This window comes from Coffea arabica, chromosome 11e (assembly GCF_036785885.1).
Source record: "Coffea arabica cultivar ET-39 chromosome 11e, Coffea Arabica ET-39 HiFi, whole genome shotgun sequence".
Classification (NCBI taxonomy): Eukaryota; Viridiplantae; Streptophyta; class Magnoliopsida; order Gentianales; family Rubiaceae; genus Coffea; species Coffea arabica.
The window spans coordinates 60,351,623-60,366,490 of record NC_092331.1 but is presented as its reverse complement, the minus strand read 5'-3'; the positions used below and the strand labels follow the sequence as shown (position 1 = coordinate 60,366,490).

The window sequence follows — 14,868 nt, the reverse complement described above, 5'->3', positions numbered from 1 at the left end:
AGAACTTTGATCTATTAGGAATATTTTCTTAAATAAAGTCATAGTTAATTTAGTAGGTACAATACTTAGAGTGATTATGTTGGCAATTATAATTAGGTGATTAGGGTAAAAATTAGTTTTTTAAATATAAATTTAGAAGTCCATAAAATGACACAAATTGTTCACATTAGCTGCAACCTCTCCCCTTTTTACTATCATATCATAGAATAGGGGTCAAAAGGTAGGAAAAGAAATAAATAAATTGAAGGGTGATAAGATTATTTAGATCTTTGAATTTTGATCCGAAGTAGAATCACACATATGGAATTCCACAAGGAAAAAACATTTAGTTAGGCATAAAGTACCTTTTACTAGATAAATATGAAGACTTTGTATTTTTAGGGACTAAAAAAAGAACAAGAGCGCACTTTTCAGCTTTACCTATTTTTTCACTTTCTTTTTAGGCGTGATATTTGTCCAGAAAGCTAACAATATCCACAACAATATTATGGTTCCACGCTCAAAACTCTACAGTAATAAACTGTAAATATTTGGAGAAATTATTATATTTGCCACTGAATTGATTAGGACCGGAGGAGAAATTAAACTGTAAACTCTACACTTAATTATTATATTGATGCATGGATGCGTATTAAAGTGATTTTGATAAAAATGGACCTAAAACAATGCACGCACATCGAATTTTTTTAACAAAATTTTATCTCACGTACATCACATTATAAAACAAATGATATAATAATTTTTGCTAAAACAATTTGGAAACGGATATTAAATATACATTATCAAATTACTGATTACTGGCCGAAATTCTAAAACTTTTATAATATAATGGTATATATATTAGTTATATATATATTTGGCAGAAATATTAGTTGTACATGTTAAATACTAATTCATAATGGGTAATTAGATAACTACTAACTACTAACTAATAGTATAGTGAAGTATTACTAGCTAAATTGATTGCATTTTGTTGGAAAAAAATACACGGAACATTATTTTGGTGTAACAATTCTTTTAGAGAAGGTTAAAATAATTTAACTTGTTATTGACATTTTGAATTTTGACATTACCGAATTTTCAGTTTTTCGGCCAAAATCCAAGTACCAATATCCAATTTATCAAACTAAAGTTTGGACGATAACTGAATATTTATCTTGAAAAATCGATTTCCAAATTCCCAAATTCTTTTTACCAAATTCAGTGCCCGATGAATATCTGGTAAATAATATGTATAAGATAAAAGGAGAAAAGGGGAAAAAATTCTTCTAATTACCACTCCTTTTTCTAGCTCATTAGTCACTATTTATTATTCCCAATTTTCCACCAATAAATAATAGAGAGTGGTAAGTGGAATTGGTGGAATATACTACTACGAATTCTGTCCCAGTTTGTCATTTAGTGCGACTGACTGGGTGAGCTATTAGCATCTGCTAACATCCGTTGGATCCAAGAATGGTGAACATATTCTGTTATTCATTGGTCATCAAACCCATTCTTGGTATAATACCACCAAAAAGTTACCCCATACAGAGCCCAGATTGCCGCCACGGTGGCACCAATCAAAGTTTGGATCTTTCATCCTTCCTGGTGCAACATTCAAGGCAAAAGGGTTCGTGTAAGACTTTTGATTCTGACTAGATTAACTACACCAACCAATTAAGAGAGCCTTTATCTGAACAGCTGGGTAACCTGGCAAGTGAGCTTTGCAGATTATGTCGGAAAATGACTGAAAGGTGATATTTTGAGCCATTTTTCATAGTTAGAAGTCATTGTCTGCTGGTTGGAATTGCAGAGCAGCTTGAGAAGGAGCCATGAAAGAAGAGATTGAAGAGAGTAGTAGCGTGAGGTTGTTGCGTAGTACTAGTAGCAGTGGAGGTGGGGAGTCAAGGTGGGTGGATGGCAGTGAAGTGGACTCCGAGTCACCACCTTGGTCCTTGGGTGGGGATCAGGATATTAGAGAAGGGTATGGATCTATTAGAAGAAGGCTTGTCAAGAAGCCCAAGAGAGTTGATTCTTTTGATGTTGAAGCTATGGAGATTGCTGGAGCTCATGGCAATCATGAAAAGGTCACCATAATTTTAAGTTCTTTAGATTTCTCTCCATGTGCTGACAATTAATTTTGAGTAGTTGCATTTCATTAGTAAAATGGAATCATCAGCGTACTTGGACACTGGAGCATCCGAACATTAAACTCAAATTAAGCATGTTAGGAAAAGATACTCGAGTCTATTCTAATGTATAAAGTTTTGGGTGGGGATTGGTATTCTTTTGTGATGTGAAATGAAATGAAGATTTTGTACTGCTTGCAATATAATTTGACAAGGCCACAATCAGCAGAATCTATGTCTGTTATGAGTACGCTGTTTCAGGCTTAAAATTTCTGTGACTGTTCTTGGCTTAAATCTACCTACTGGGGCAATTACAAGTCCCAAACTAATATTGTATAATCATCGTTCAAATTCTACTTTCCCCATGGCAAATCACATGCAGGGGAAGTCTCTTAAATTGCGGATTAACTTTTAGGCCTCGAGTTGTATTGAGCATTCAGCTGATACACTCAAAAAGTGAGGAAAGTCATTCCTACTTCCAAAGTTAAGATTTTGTCAAAAGGACTGCATCACTTCTGGGAGGGGAGGACAAAATGAAATGACTATCAAACTTGGAATTAATGTTTCACTTGTTTTCCAACTGATGTAATGCAATTTGATCTTTTTGCTAAGAACTTTGCGATATATGAGCATGCTTGAATTGGTTTGGTTAAGGATCTATATGGTGTTAAAGTAAACAGGTTTCTGTGACAGTTAGTGAGGTAAGATGCATTATTGGCATTGGGTACAGAAGCCCGCTGACATTTCAAGTGATCATCTCTGGGCATTCAGAATTTCTCCATGACAGTAGATATCAGATTAAGCAACATGAAGTGGCTGTCTTGCCAAGTGTCCTATGTTTGGGTAAACTTTGAAGCATTGATTTTATAATTAAATGCCAAAAAAGGAATAGGAATATCATGGCCAAAAGCTCAAATCATCCTACATGTTACCACATCAAGCTTTTATCTCTTGCATGCCAATCTCCAATCTCTAATTCAAGGTAGTAGGATGTGTTTCTTCCAACCTTCATCAGATTAGGAGCCACAATCTGTGAACTTGGGGTAAAACACTTTTGCAACACTTGTTCCAACTCCTATCTCAGTGACTTTCTGGGGTGGCTGTACACCTCTATAGCCTGAATTGTACATATTAATCAAAATTTAGACACGAAGCCCAATATCAACGAAAATAGTTTATTGTCTTTTGAGTTGGTGGCTTAGCTTTGAATATTCAACTGATTAAATTAATCCAGAAAATTGACTTATAAGTTCGGAGGCTATTGTAGGACTTGTACTGCAATTTTATTTCCAGCAGACATTGGAGGGAACTTCTACAAAAACATCCTGAAAGGACAACATTCTCCTTGCTGCCTTGTTACATATTTTACTTAGACGAAACTACTTTATTTACTTGGCTGTTCAAACTTTTCAGTTCTTATTGTTCGGTTTAAGTTATTGGTTGAAATCCAGTAAGAACTCTAGAAAGGGGCAATTAGTTCAATTACTAGCTAAAGGATGCAAATGTAAACATAAGTTCTTCTAGTATTATCTTTTGTTGACCATTTCTTATTAGGGTTAATGACCTAAGTAGATACTCTATCCTTTGCCTAATAATCTTTTGCTTTACCAATTCAGGATGCTTCTCTTTGGCAAACTCTTGCCTTGGCATTTCAAACTCTTGGTGTGGTGTATGGTGACATGGGCACGAGCCCTTTATATGTCTTCTCTGATGTGTTCAGCAAGGTGACCATCACGTCAGAAGTTGATGTCTTAGGGGCTCTATCACTAGTGATGTACACCATTGCTCTCATTCCATTAATGAAGTATGTCTTTATAGTGCTGAAGGCCAATGACAATGGCGAAGGTATGTATTTTTTGCATAAAAACGTTTCATTGTTGTATAACCTGCTGATCTTTTCAGCGCTGACTTTTCATTGTGATTTTTGATTTACTGGCAGGAGGAACATTTGCATTATATTCATTGATCTGTAGATACGCAAAAGTTAATCTTCTTCCCAATCGTCAGCAGGCTGATGAGTACATCTCTAGTTTTAAGCTCAAACTGCCCACTCCGGAACTTGAAAGGGCTTTGAATATAAAAGATGCTCTGGAACACAAGTCCTTGCTGAAAACCATCCTATTGCTGTTGGTTCTGACAGGAACATCCATGGTAATAGGAGACGGCATTTTGACTCCTGCAATATCAGGTACTGAGTCATAACCCCAACTTTCCCTCAAGTAAGCTTAGCTTGTGGGCAAAATATTATCCTTCTCGGATAAATTAGTCAAATAAACCACACTTCAGTGTTGCACAATAATTGAACATCCATGTTGATCAATTCCAACTGCCTAACTATTAGCATGACACATGCGCTTTGCTGGAACCATCTCTCACTTACATTGTCAAGTACCCTGGTCTTTCTTGGTTCAATAGTTCTCTTACTTCTGTAAGAATAAACGGGGAAGAAGGATCCAAGATCAGAAAGCTATTCTTTGGAGTGAGGAATTGAGTTCATAGGTTAGATGATTATGATACTCCTTGAAATAGAAGTGATGTAAGGATAAGTTCACTTGATATATTTAAGATGCATTTAAAGTTTGGTACTGAGGTTAGTTCCTGAGGTCAGTCATGAACATTAATTTTTCTTGAATATCGAGAAAAAATAACGCATTAATGATGATGCACCAAGCAAAAGTTAGTTGACTTAGATCAAAATACAATGGTTCTGTTAAAGAAATGAAAAAAAAAAATTATTTGGTGATTTGGCCATAGGACAAGTCTGACAACTATGTTCCATGTATTAGGATGCTTAGAATGATGTTATGCTTTTTTTACACCTTACTAATAAACTTAATTTTGTGATAACGTGTAACGCTGCTAGCCCTTCTGTTTGTCTCCTAAAAATACTTTTTTCTGCAGTCATGTCTGCTGTGAGTGGTCTGCAAGGTGAAATCAAGGGATTTGGCACAGGTAAATGAGCTTCTTAATTTGATAACTGACTAATATTCTTTCACTTTTTATGTCTGCAACAGCATACGTATAGTGATCATCATCTCTATATGTAGGCTTGTAGCACAAGATAATGAAATGAGCCAACCAAGCTTAATAGATTGAAACCATCCATATAATCGTGTTTTGCCCAAACAGATAACCTATTTTAGGATTAAAAAATTTTAGTTACTTTAGGCTTCTTTTAGCAAGTAATATGGCAAATTGGGGGTAATTAGTGCCCAAGGTTTGAAGCGTGGATGCAGCTTCTCAGTACATAGTGGGCTGCACATGTGAATCCTTCTGACCCTCTTGAGATTTTGTGATTCTGTTTGCAGGAGCTCTTGTTATCACTTCAATTATTATCCTCATCGCATTATTCAGCATACAGCGTTTTGGGACAAGTAAAGTTGGCGTAACATTTGCTCCTGCCCTTTCTTTATGGTTCTTTAGTTTGGGATCTATTGGACTCTACAACCTGATCACGTATGACATTACTGTTGTAAGGGCATTTAATCCAGCTTACATCTATCTTTTCTTCAGAAAGAATTCGAGTAGTGCCTGGTCTGCCCTTGGTGGTTGTGTTTTATGCATTACAGGTAAATCGAGTCTGAATGCTCTTGTGCAATTCGTTTTTAAGTGACCCATGAGTTTGCTTGGTTTGTAATGTAAGAAAACCTTCCTTCCATGGTTGTATCATTGTCGAAGAAGACTCTGGAAGTAGATGCACCATTGTTGATGAACACAAGGTTTTAAGATTAATCCTATGGCCAAAGGAAGAATAAAAGTAAAATACTGCAGTTAGTAATTTAAAAGTTTGTATTATTATGTGAGTTTGGGGAGAGCATCACTGTGTAGAGCTGATTAGAGGATTCCTGCAACTAATTGAAATAAAAGGATTGTCTGGTAATCATCCTCTCTTCAATGAGGTACTTTGTTTGACTTACGGTATATGACTTGCCTACTCAAAAGGCTGATGATGTAAGGACAGAAAGATTTGGATGAGTCACGAGATTAGATGCATCCTCTCCTTTCCTTCTTTTCCCTTTGTGTCTCTCTCGCCTTCTCCTTGGTTGCTTTGCGGTATTTGTCTAGTATCTCTTCCTTCATCCTCCTATTTGAATTCTAAAAGCTAATGAGGTGCAATTAACTATAAATGGAGATTCTCAAGTACTCTTTCTATCCATTACTTGCATGCTTTCATGTTCTTCCTTCCTTTTCTTGACTAAGTGGGTGGATTTGCTTTTTTATGTGCAATAGACCAAACCTTGTGTATTTTACTAATCCAGCTGAATTAGTAATTGTAAACTAAGAAAAATGGAGAGAAAAAATACTTTTCTTCTATTTCACCTTGGACTACACAATATACAAATATATATATACACAAGTGGATACTATAATCATATGATACTATAATCATACTATTACCTAATTAATATATGATACTATAATCATATGATACCTAATTAATATATGATACTATAATCAAATCTTTCCTAATATTTATATTATCAAATCTTTCCATAATATCAGATCACATATCTTCAACACTCCCCCTCAAGCTGGTGAATATAGATCTTCCATTCCCAGCTTGGCAACACTTTCATGAAACATGTTGCTACACAGTCCCTTTGTCATCACATCTGCAAGTTGAAGTCCTGTCGGAACATATGGAGTACAAATCAGTCCACTTTCTAGCTTCTCTTTAATAAAGTGCCTGTCTATCTCTATGTGCTTCGTCCGATCATGTTGCACTGGGTTGTGAGCTATACTTATAGCAGATTTGTTATCACAATATAGCTTCATCGGTTTGCTCCATTGAATCCTCAAGTCTTCTAGGATAATTTTAACCCACAATAATTCACATACCCCTGCTGCCATAGCCCTGAACTCTGCTTCAGCACTTGACCTTGCTACCACACTTTGTTTCTTGCTTCTCCAGGATATTAAGTTTCCTCCAAGAAATGTACAATATCCTGAAGTTGATCGCCTATCAACTGGAGACCCTGCAAAGTCTGCATCTGTGTAAACTGCCAGATCAATTTCAGGACCCTTTTTGAATAAAATTCCCTTCCCTGGATGTGCCTTTAAGTAATGAAGCACTCGATAAACTGCTTGTAGATGAACTGCTCTAGGATCATGCATAAACTGACTAATAACACTGACTGAGTAAGCTATATCTGGCCTAGTATGTGCGAGATAAATGAGTTTCCCAACAAGTCTTTGGTACATCTCTCTGTCCACAGCTGTATCTCCATGAGCCTCACTTAATTTGTGATTCTGCTCAATGGGAGTTCCAACTGGTTTGCTTGCTGTCATGCCTGTTTCCTTGAGCAGGTCCATAACATACTTCTGTTGAGAAATAAAAATTCCCTGCCTTGATCGAGCCACTTCAATTCCCAGAAAATACTTCAATTTTCCTAAATCCTTTATTTCAAATTCCTTGGCTAGGCACCACTTCAAAGTTTTCTTCTCTACTTCATCGTTTCCTGTCACTATGATGTCATCTACGTATACAATCAAAACAGTAACTCCCCCCAAGGCTGAATGCTTGATGAACAGGGTATGATCTCCTTGACTTTGCTTGTAACCATTAGCTATCATTACCTTGGCAAATCGTCCAAACCAAGCACGTGGGGATTGTTTCAGCCCATATAATGCCTTTTTTAACCGACAAACCTTGTTCTTGTCAACCCCACTGAATCCCGGTGGAATGCTCATATAAATCTCCTCTTCCAACTCTCCATGAAGAAAAGCATTCTTCACATCGTATTGCTGTAATTCCCAATCAAAATTAACAGCCAAGGATAGCAGAATTCTCACTGTATTCATCTTTGCTACTGGAGCAAATGTTTCCCGATAATCTACTCCATATGTCTGTGTGTATCCTTTCGCGACTAACCTTGCCTTGTAGCGTTCTAGGGACCCATCTGCTTTAAACTTTACTGCATACACCCATTTACAGCCCACTACTTTCTTGTTCTTTGGTAAATCAACTAATTCCCAGGTCCCATTCTTCTCTAATGCATCCATTTCTACTTCCATAGCAAGTCTCCATTCTTTCTTTGATAATGCTTCAGACAATGAGCTAGGAATAGAGACTGTATTTAAGGTGGAAAGGAAGCTTTGATGGCTCGGGGAAAACTTCTCAAAAGACACAAAGTGAGACAATGGATATAGGGGTCTTTTGGTGCATTCTCGGGGTTTTTTCCTTACAGCAATAGGTAGATGTAGGTCCTGGTCAGGGCTAAGAGGCTCAGGACAAGGTGATTTAGAGCTGGAAGAATGGTCGGTCGGTGGTGTAGAATTCAGATTTGATTCACTCATTGTTACCTCATTCCCGGAGCTTGGTTTAGAGGATTGTTCTTGCCTTGTAACCACGATGGGATCTCCTTTCCTTGTATACACTTGGTCAAACCGGAACCAGTCATAGATTTTACGGTCTTCCTTTTTTTCTTCTACCACATCAGATTGAAGAATTGACTCTTGGAATTCAGATTTGGATGACTCAGATGTGGTCAACTCTAAGGAGGGAAATTTTAACTCCTTATCTTCAAGTGTATCTAACTCCCCCTGAAGATAAGGAGTGATGAAATAGGGCTTATTTTCAACAAATGTAACATCTGCCGAGACATAGAGTTTTCTAGTAGGTGGATGATAACATTTGTAACCCTTTTGAGTAGATGAGTACCCCACGAAGACACACTTAAGAGCACGAGGATCTAACTTCCCACGGTTATGACTATGGACATGAACAAAGGAAGTACATCCAAAAACTCGAGGAGTGAGATTAAAGGAAGATCGAATATCGGGATAAAATTTGGATAGGTTCTCTAGTGGACTTTGAAACCCCAAGACCTTGGAAGGAATTCTATTTATGACATAAGCTGATGTGAGTACAGCTTCTCCCCAATATGCTTTTGGCACACTTTGTTCAAACAGTAAGGCTCTAGTGCACTCAAGAAGATGTCGATTTTTCCGTTCTGCCACTCCATTTTGTTGTGGAGTGGCAATACAGGATGATTCATGTATGATTCCTTCTTTTTGGAAAAACTGACTCAAGGTTTGATTGAAATAATCACGAGCATTATCTGAACGAAAGTGTTTTATCTTGGTGCCAAATTGATTTTGAATCATTGCATGAAAAACAGGGAAAATATAACTCAAATCAGACTTATTTTTGAGTAAATAGATCCAAGAGACTCTTGTGCAGTCATCGATAAATGTGACAAACCACTTAGACCCTGAGATGTTTGGAATAGTTGATGGCCCCCAAATATCACTATGGATTAAAAAGAAAGGAGAAGACGATCGTTTATTACTGATAGGAAATGGGACACGAGTGTGTTTAGCATACTCGCAAATATCACAATGAAAAGACTGAACATCAAATCCCTTGAACAAGGAAGGAAACATTATTTTTAATGCAGAAAAAGACACATGACCTAGACGTCTATGATGTAACCAGATGACATCTTTATTGGAGGGTGAAGACAATGTGGACAGGGCAGATTTACTAAATTCTGGTTGACTTGATGTATCCAAGTAATAGAGTCCATCATGCTCCTTAGCTAGTCCAATCCTCTTCCCCGAGCCCCGGTCCTGAAAGTCACAGTAGGATTCATCAAATATAACAGAGCCAGCTAGATCCTTGGCAAGTTTTTTTACAGAAACCAAATTTGTAGATAATCGAGGAACATGAAGAACATTTTTAAGAATCAAATTTGGAGTAACTTGGACATCTCCGATACCTGCCACAGTGGTTGTAGTACCATCTGCAACAACAATCTTTCTATTGCTAGGACAGGGATTATAGGTTTTGAATTTATTTGAAATATGAGTCATATGGTCCGTAGCACCAGAGTCAAGAATCCAGACATTCCTAAGCTCATTGCCTAAAACACTAAATGCAAAAGAGACTAGAGCCTTACCTGAAAGTGTCAATGAACACATACCCGGATTCCTTGATTGAGAATTGTTAGTTGCTGGTTTGTCAACTGTCTCTAACATACTTTTAAGCTTCTCAATTTCCTCCATACTAAACCCTCCAATCACTTGAGTTGGATCTTGAACCGACATATGAGCCTGCCTTTGCTGGCCACCTTTTTGTCCCCATTCACGAGTGGGTGGTTTCCCATGTAGTTTCCAGCATTGATCTATGGTGTGTCGTGGTTTCTTGCAGTATGTGCACCACAACTCCTCGCGATTCTTTTGCCCACTTGTTTGATTGGTCTTGTCCGCAGCAACCTTGTTCAGTACCAACCGCTGAGATTTGGAACTTAAAAGGGCTGAATTTTCTATTGAAGGTAGCTCTAACATAATACCCCTGCGACTTTCTTCTCCACGTACTTGGGATATTGCTTCTGTTAAAGAAGGAAACTCTGGCCTGCCCAGAATTTGAATTCGTACAAGATCGAATTCAGAGTTTAGGCCAGCCAAAAAATCATAAACTCGATCCCTTTCTATGAACTTCTTGATAAACACTGCACATTTGCTACAATTCAAATCAAGTGCCCTGTAATAATCCAGTTCCTGCCACTGGTTTTGCAGAAAATTGGCATACTCCGTCACTGTTTTTGTCCCTTGTTTTGCTCCAGTTGTCTTTGTCTTGATGTCATAGATAAGAGCTGCATCATTAACCTTGGAATATGTCTCATGAAGGGCATCCCAAATTGCCTTTGCTGTAGGAAGAAACATACATGTATCGCTGATTTCAGGAATCATGGAATTCCATAACCAAGACATGATCATTGAATCCTCTTGTTCCCATGCTTCAAACCCCGCCGTTTCACTATCCGGTGCTATTTCCAATAGATGACTCAACTTTCCTTTTCCTTTCAGGAATGTTCGAACCAATTGAGACCACTTCAAATAATTTTTTCCATTTAGTCTATATGCTGCCTGGATGTTTTGAAGCTCTGTTCTGTTCCGTGTACTTTGTTTTTCTTCCATAGTTGAAGACAATTGCCGCGTTGAGGATGTAGCATCCGCCATGATTGAATAGGAGGGGGGAAAAAAAATGTATAGTAACAGGAACAGCAATGAAGGCTGGAGAGAATAAGAAAGGAACCAGCAATTAAGGCTGGAATTGACAAGAAGCAAAGGTGGTATTTTTCCCAGAACCCTAGACGGGCTCTGATACCATGTAAACTAAGAAAAATGGAGAGAAAAAATACTTTTCTTCTATTTCACCTTGGACTACACAATATACAAATATATATATATACACAAGTGGATACTATAATCATATGATACTATAATCATACTATTACCTAATTAATATATGATACTATAATCATATGATACCTAATTAATATATGATACTATAATCAAATCTTTCCTAATATTTATATTATCAAATCTTTCCATAATATCAGATCACATATCTTCAACAGTAATTTCTGATGTGACTGGTTAAATGAATATTCAAAGTAATGTATCCGCTCGATCTCCTTTCAAGTTAGCATGTGCACATGTATTCTCTCCATTTTCTCTGTCTATAAGAGTGCTATATCCTATATGCTTCACTACAAAACCACAATCACTCTTTTATAGGAATGTATTGTAGAAGAAGTCATTACTATGATTTTGATTTAAAATCAGTAATTTAAGGAAGATAACGCCCATAGCATGGTTAATCACATGAAGCAGCTGGCTGAACAATCGACGTTCCTTCTTTTGATGGTTATATTATGTATGACTGCCATTCCTATTTCAAGATCATCTTCCTCTTGCTATATTGAGGTTAAGTTTTGCTCGGTAATAGCACATAATAGGATGTTTAAGAAAGCCCAAACATGTTATCATGATTCTTGTTTTTCTTTCAATTTTTGTTTTAACTGCTGAGGGAATGTTTGTGTTTGTCTACTTCTTTGGTTTCAAAGTACAGCACTGACTTGGCAGAAATTGATTCCTAATTGCATACTGTACTCAATGATTGCAGGAGCAGAAGCTATGTTTGCAGATTTAGGGCATTTCTCTGTGCAGTCGATACAGGTTTCTGTAATCACAACCCCAACTCAATTATCCTTTGACTGCTTATAAAGCTTTTCTTTGGATGCATTTATATAGATTATTTTTGTTATGTAACTGACTTTTCCAGATTGCTTTCACGGGTGTGGTATTTCCCTGCCTTCTTCTAGCATATATGGGACAAGCGGCCTACCTTAGCAGACACCCTGATTCAGCTAATAGGATATTTTATAATTCTGTCCCAGGTAATGCTTGCTGAGATGTATACACCCAGTGTCATGCAAAGTGCTTTCTTCATTTTCAAAAAGTTAAATACCCATTTTTGTTTCATGTACCCATCCTTTGAACATTTCCATTTTTGTGAACAAGCAGAGAGTCTTTTCTGGCCAGTTTTTGTGTTAGCCACAATTGCTGCTATCATTGCCAGTCAGGCCATGATATCTGCTTCATTTTCATGCATCAAGCAATCCATGGCTCTTGGATGCTTTCCCAGGTTGAAGATAGTTCACACCTCAAGGAAACTGATGGGCCAAATTTATATCCCTGTAATCAATTGGTTTCTGATGATTATGTGTATACTTGTGGTTGCTGCTTTTAGGAGCACTACAGATATAGCTAATGCATATGGTAAGATTTCTTCTTTTAAGCTTTCAGATTGGTTCTTCATACTCAATTATCTCATCTCCTCAAAGTTGGTTTTATGGACTGAAGTGACATAAATTCCCTAAAAGCCCATATAAAATTAGTACTAAAGCATTTTTGTAAATTTAAATCAGAAAATCTTGTTTACAAACATCCGAATTTGAAAATTTGCTGTCTTTCCGAACCACAGCATCATGTGGAAGCATCCATTTTCTGCAAGTGATCTAAAAGTGCACATTGACTTTTTATTTTGATGTGAAGACTGCCAGCTGGTTTCTTCTCTGAATTGTCAACTTATTCCCTTTCTGGAGCCTGAGTGGTTATCTATCTGCAGATGACTGAGTTTTTGATTGTTCTTACTGCTTCTATAGTTTGCGCAAAATCTTTCATACTTCAGTGCAGACTAAAACCCTGTTACATAGACCTGACGTTTGAGTTTGCTTTTTCTATTTCAGCATGGCCTTTAACCATTAAATTTCAGCTAACTTCTAGTTTTTCCACTTTACGGTTGCGATCAGTGTTGCCAATGTGCATACATGTATGTATATACATGTAGTTTGCAAGTCTTATAAAATTAAATTGTCAATTATTCTTTGCAGGCATTGCTGAAGTTGGTGTTATGATTGTCAGCACTAGCTTGGTGACACTCGTGATGCTTCTGATTTGGCAAACTAACTTGTTTCTGGCCCTATGTTTTCCACTTGTATTTGGAACTGTGGAGCTCATTTACTTGTCTGCTGTTCTATCCAAGATCATGGAGGGGGGTTGGCTTCCACTTGTCTTTGCCACTTTCTTTCTTTGTATAATGTACACCTGGAACTATGGAAGTGTACTGAAGTATCAGAGTGAGGTTCGAGAGAAGATCTCAATGGACTTCATGCTTGAGCTTGGGTCTACCTTAGGAACTGTAAGAGTGCCAGGTGTTGGATTACTTTATAATGAACTCGTTCAAGGCATTCCCTCTGTTTTTGGGCGGTTCTTACTGGAACTTCCAGCTATCCACTCCACAATTGTGTTCGTCTGCATTAAATATGTCCCCGTGCCGGTTGTACCTCAGGATGAAAGATTTCTGTTTCGAAGGGTTTGTCCAAAAGATTATCATATGTTCCGATGCGTTGCCCGATATGGGTATAAAGATGTGAGGAAAGATGATCACAATGCATTTGAGCAGCTTCTTGTGGAGAGCCTTGAGAAATTTTTGAGAAAGGAAGCTCAGGAGTTTGCACTGGAGAGCAGTCTGCAAGAACCCGAGTTTGATAGCATTTCCATGATGTCAAGGGAATCTGGACCACAGGATGGCGATGGTATTGGGGAGCTCAGGATCCCATTGATGCATGACCAGAGGCTGGAAGAAGAAGAAACTTTGTCGTCACAAGAGTCTGTTCCTGCACTGCCAGCCAGTGTCATGTCAGTAGATGAAGATCCTAGTCTAGAGTATGAGCTGTCTGACCTTAAGGAAGCCACTGATTCAGGATTTACATACTTGATTGGGCACGGTGATGTGAGAGCAAAGAAAAGCTCTTGGTTCATCAAGAAACTTGTCATAAACTACTTCTATGGGTTCCTGAGGAGGAACTGCAGAGGAGGTGCTGCAACTATGAGAGTTCCTCACACGAACATAATGCAAGTAGGGATGACATATATGGTCTGATGGTGATACTCTACCGAAGCTTAATTTGATTTCAATTTGGCAAAGCTTTTCTGGAATCTTTGTGCCTATTCTTTTTTTTAGAGGCACGAGAGATTGTCTGGAAAGTGTAATATTGTTTGAAAGTTGAGTAAGGCCAATGAAGAGATACTACTTACTATTATTTGCTATATTGATACGGCCAATGTCTCTGTTGGGTCCAAACTGTAGAAATGCATGTTCCCTCGCACTAATGTTGGCTTCTGCAAGGTATGAGTGCAGGACTACGTGTATCAAGTTTGCAAAGCATGATTCTCGTAACTCACCCCAAGAGACATCCTTGCTTTCCTGTACTTTTGGGCTGCATGGTAGCCTCTTTTCCAAATTCTTTGGTTGTGGCTGTGTTGCATTTTGATTGATGATCTTAAACTTAAGAAGCACGCTGGGGCATGTCGTCAATAGTTCCATCTTTCTTATGTAGTAGTCAGGAAAACTAGATATACGCCTCAGGGTTCTGCATATAACTGCTGATTAGGCTCATAGATT

At 37.7% G+C, this 14,868-nt stretch overlaps 1 protein-coding gene across 4 annotated transcripts; it reads left to right on the top strand.

Moving 5' to 3' along the window:
- Positions 1 to 1,361: 1,361 nt before the first annotated feature.
- On the top strand, positions 1,362 to 14,513 carry LOC113718685 (putative potassium transporter 12). Of its 4 annotated transcripts, none has more exons than XM_027243575.2 (9): positions 1,364 to 2,069; positions 3,728 to 3,956; positions 4,051 to 4,299; positions 5,013 to 5,063; positions 5,420 to 5,567; positions 12,025 to 12,077; positions 12,224 to 12,298; positions 12,426 to 12,680; positions 13,295 to 14,513. In XM_027243575.2, exons 1-9 carry the CDS (start codon positions 1,815 to 1,817, stop codon positions 14,344 to 14,346), a joined length of 2,367 nt encoding a protein of 788 aa, XP_027099376.1. In that variant the 5' UTR covers positions 1,364 to 1,814; the 3' UTR covers positions 14,347 to 14,513. The 4 variants fall into 4 exon arrangements, with proteins under 4 accessions (XP_071927801.1, XP_071927800.1, XP_027099376.1 ...); XM_027243574.2 differs by having other exon boundaries at positions 1,365 to 2,069; positions 5,420 to 5,680; positions 12,184 to 12,298; XM_072071700.1 differs by lacking the exon at positions 12,426 to 12,680 and having other exon boundaries at positions 1,362 to 2,069.
- Positions 14,514 to 14,868: the final 355 nt, after the last annotated feature.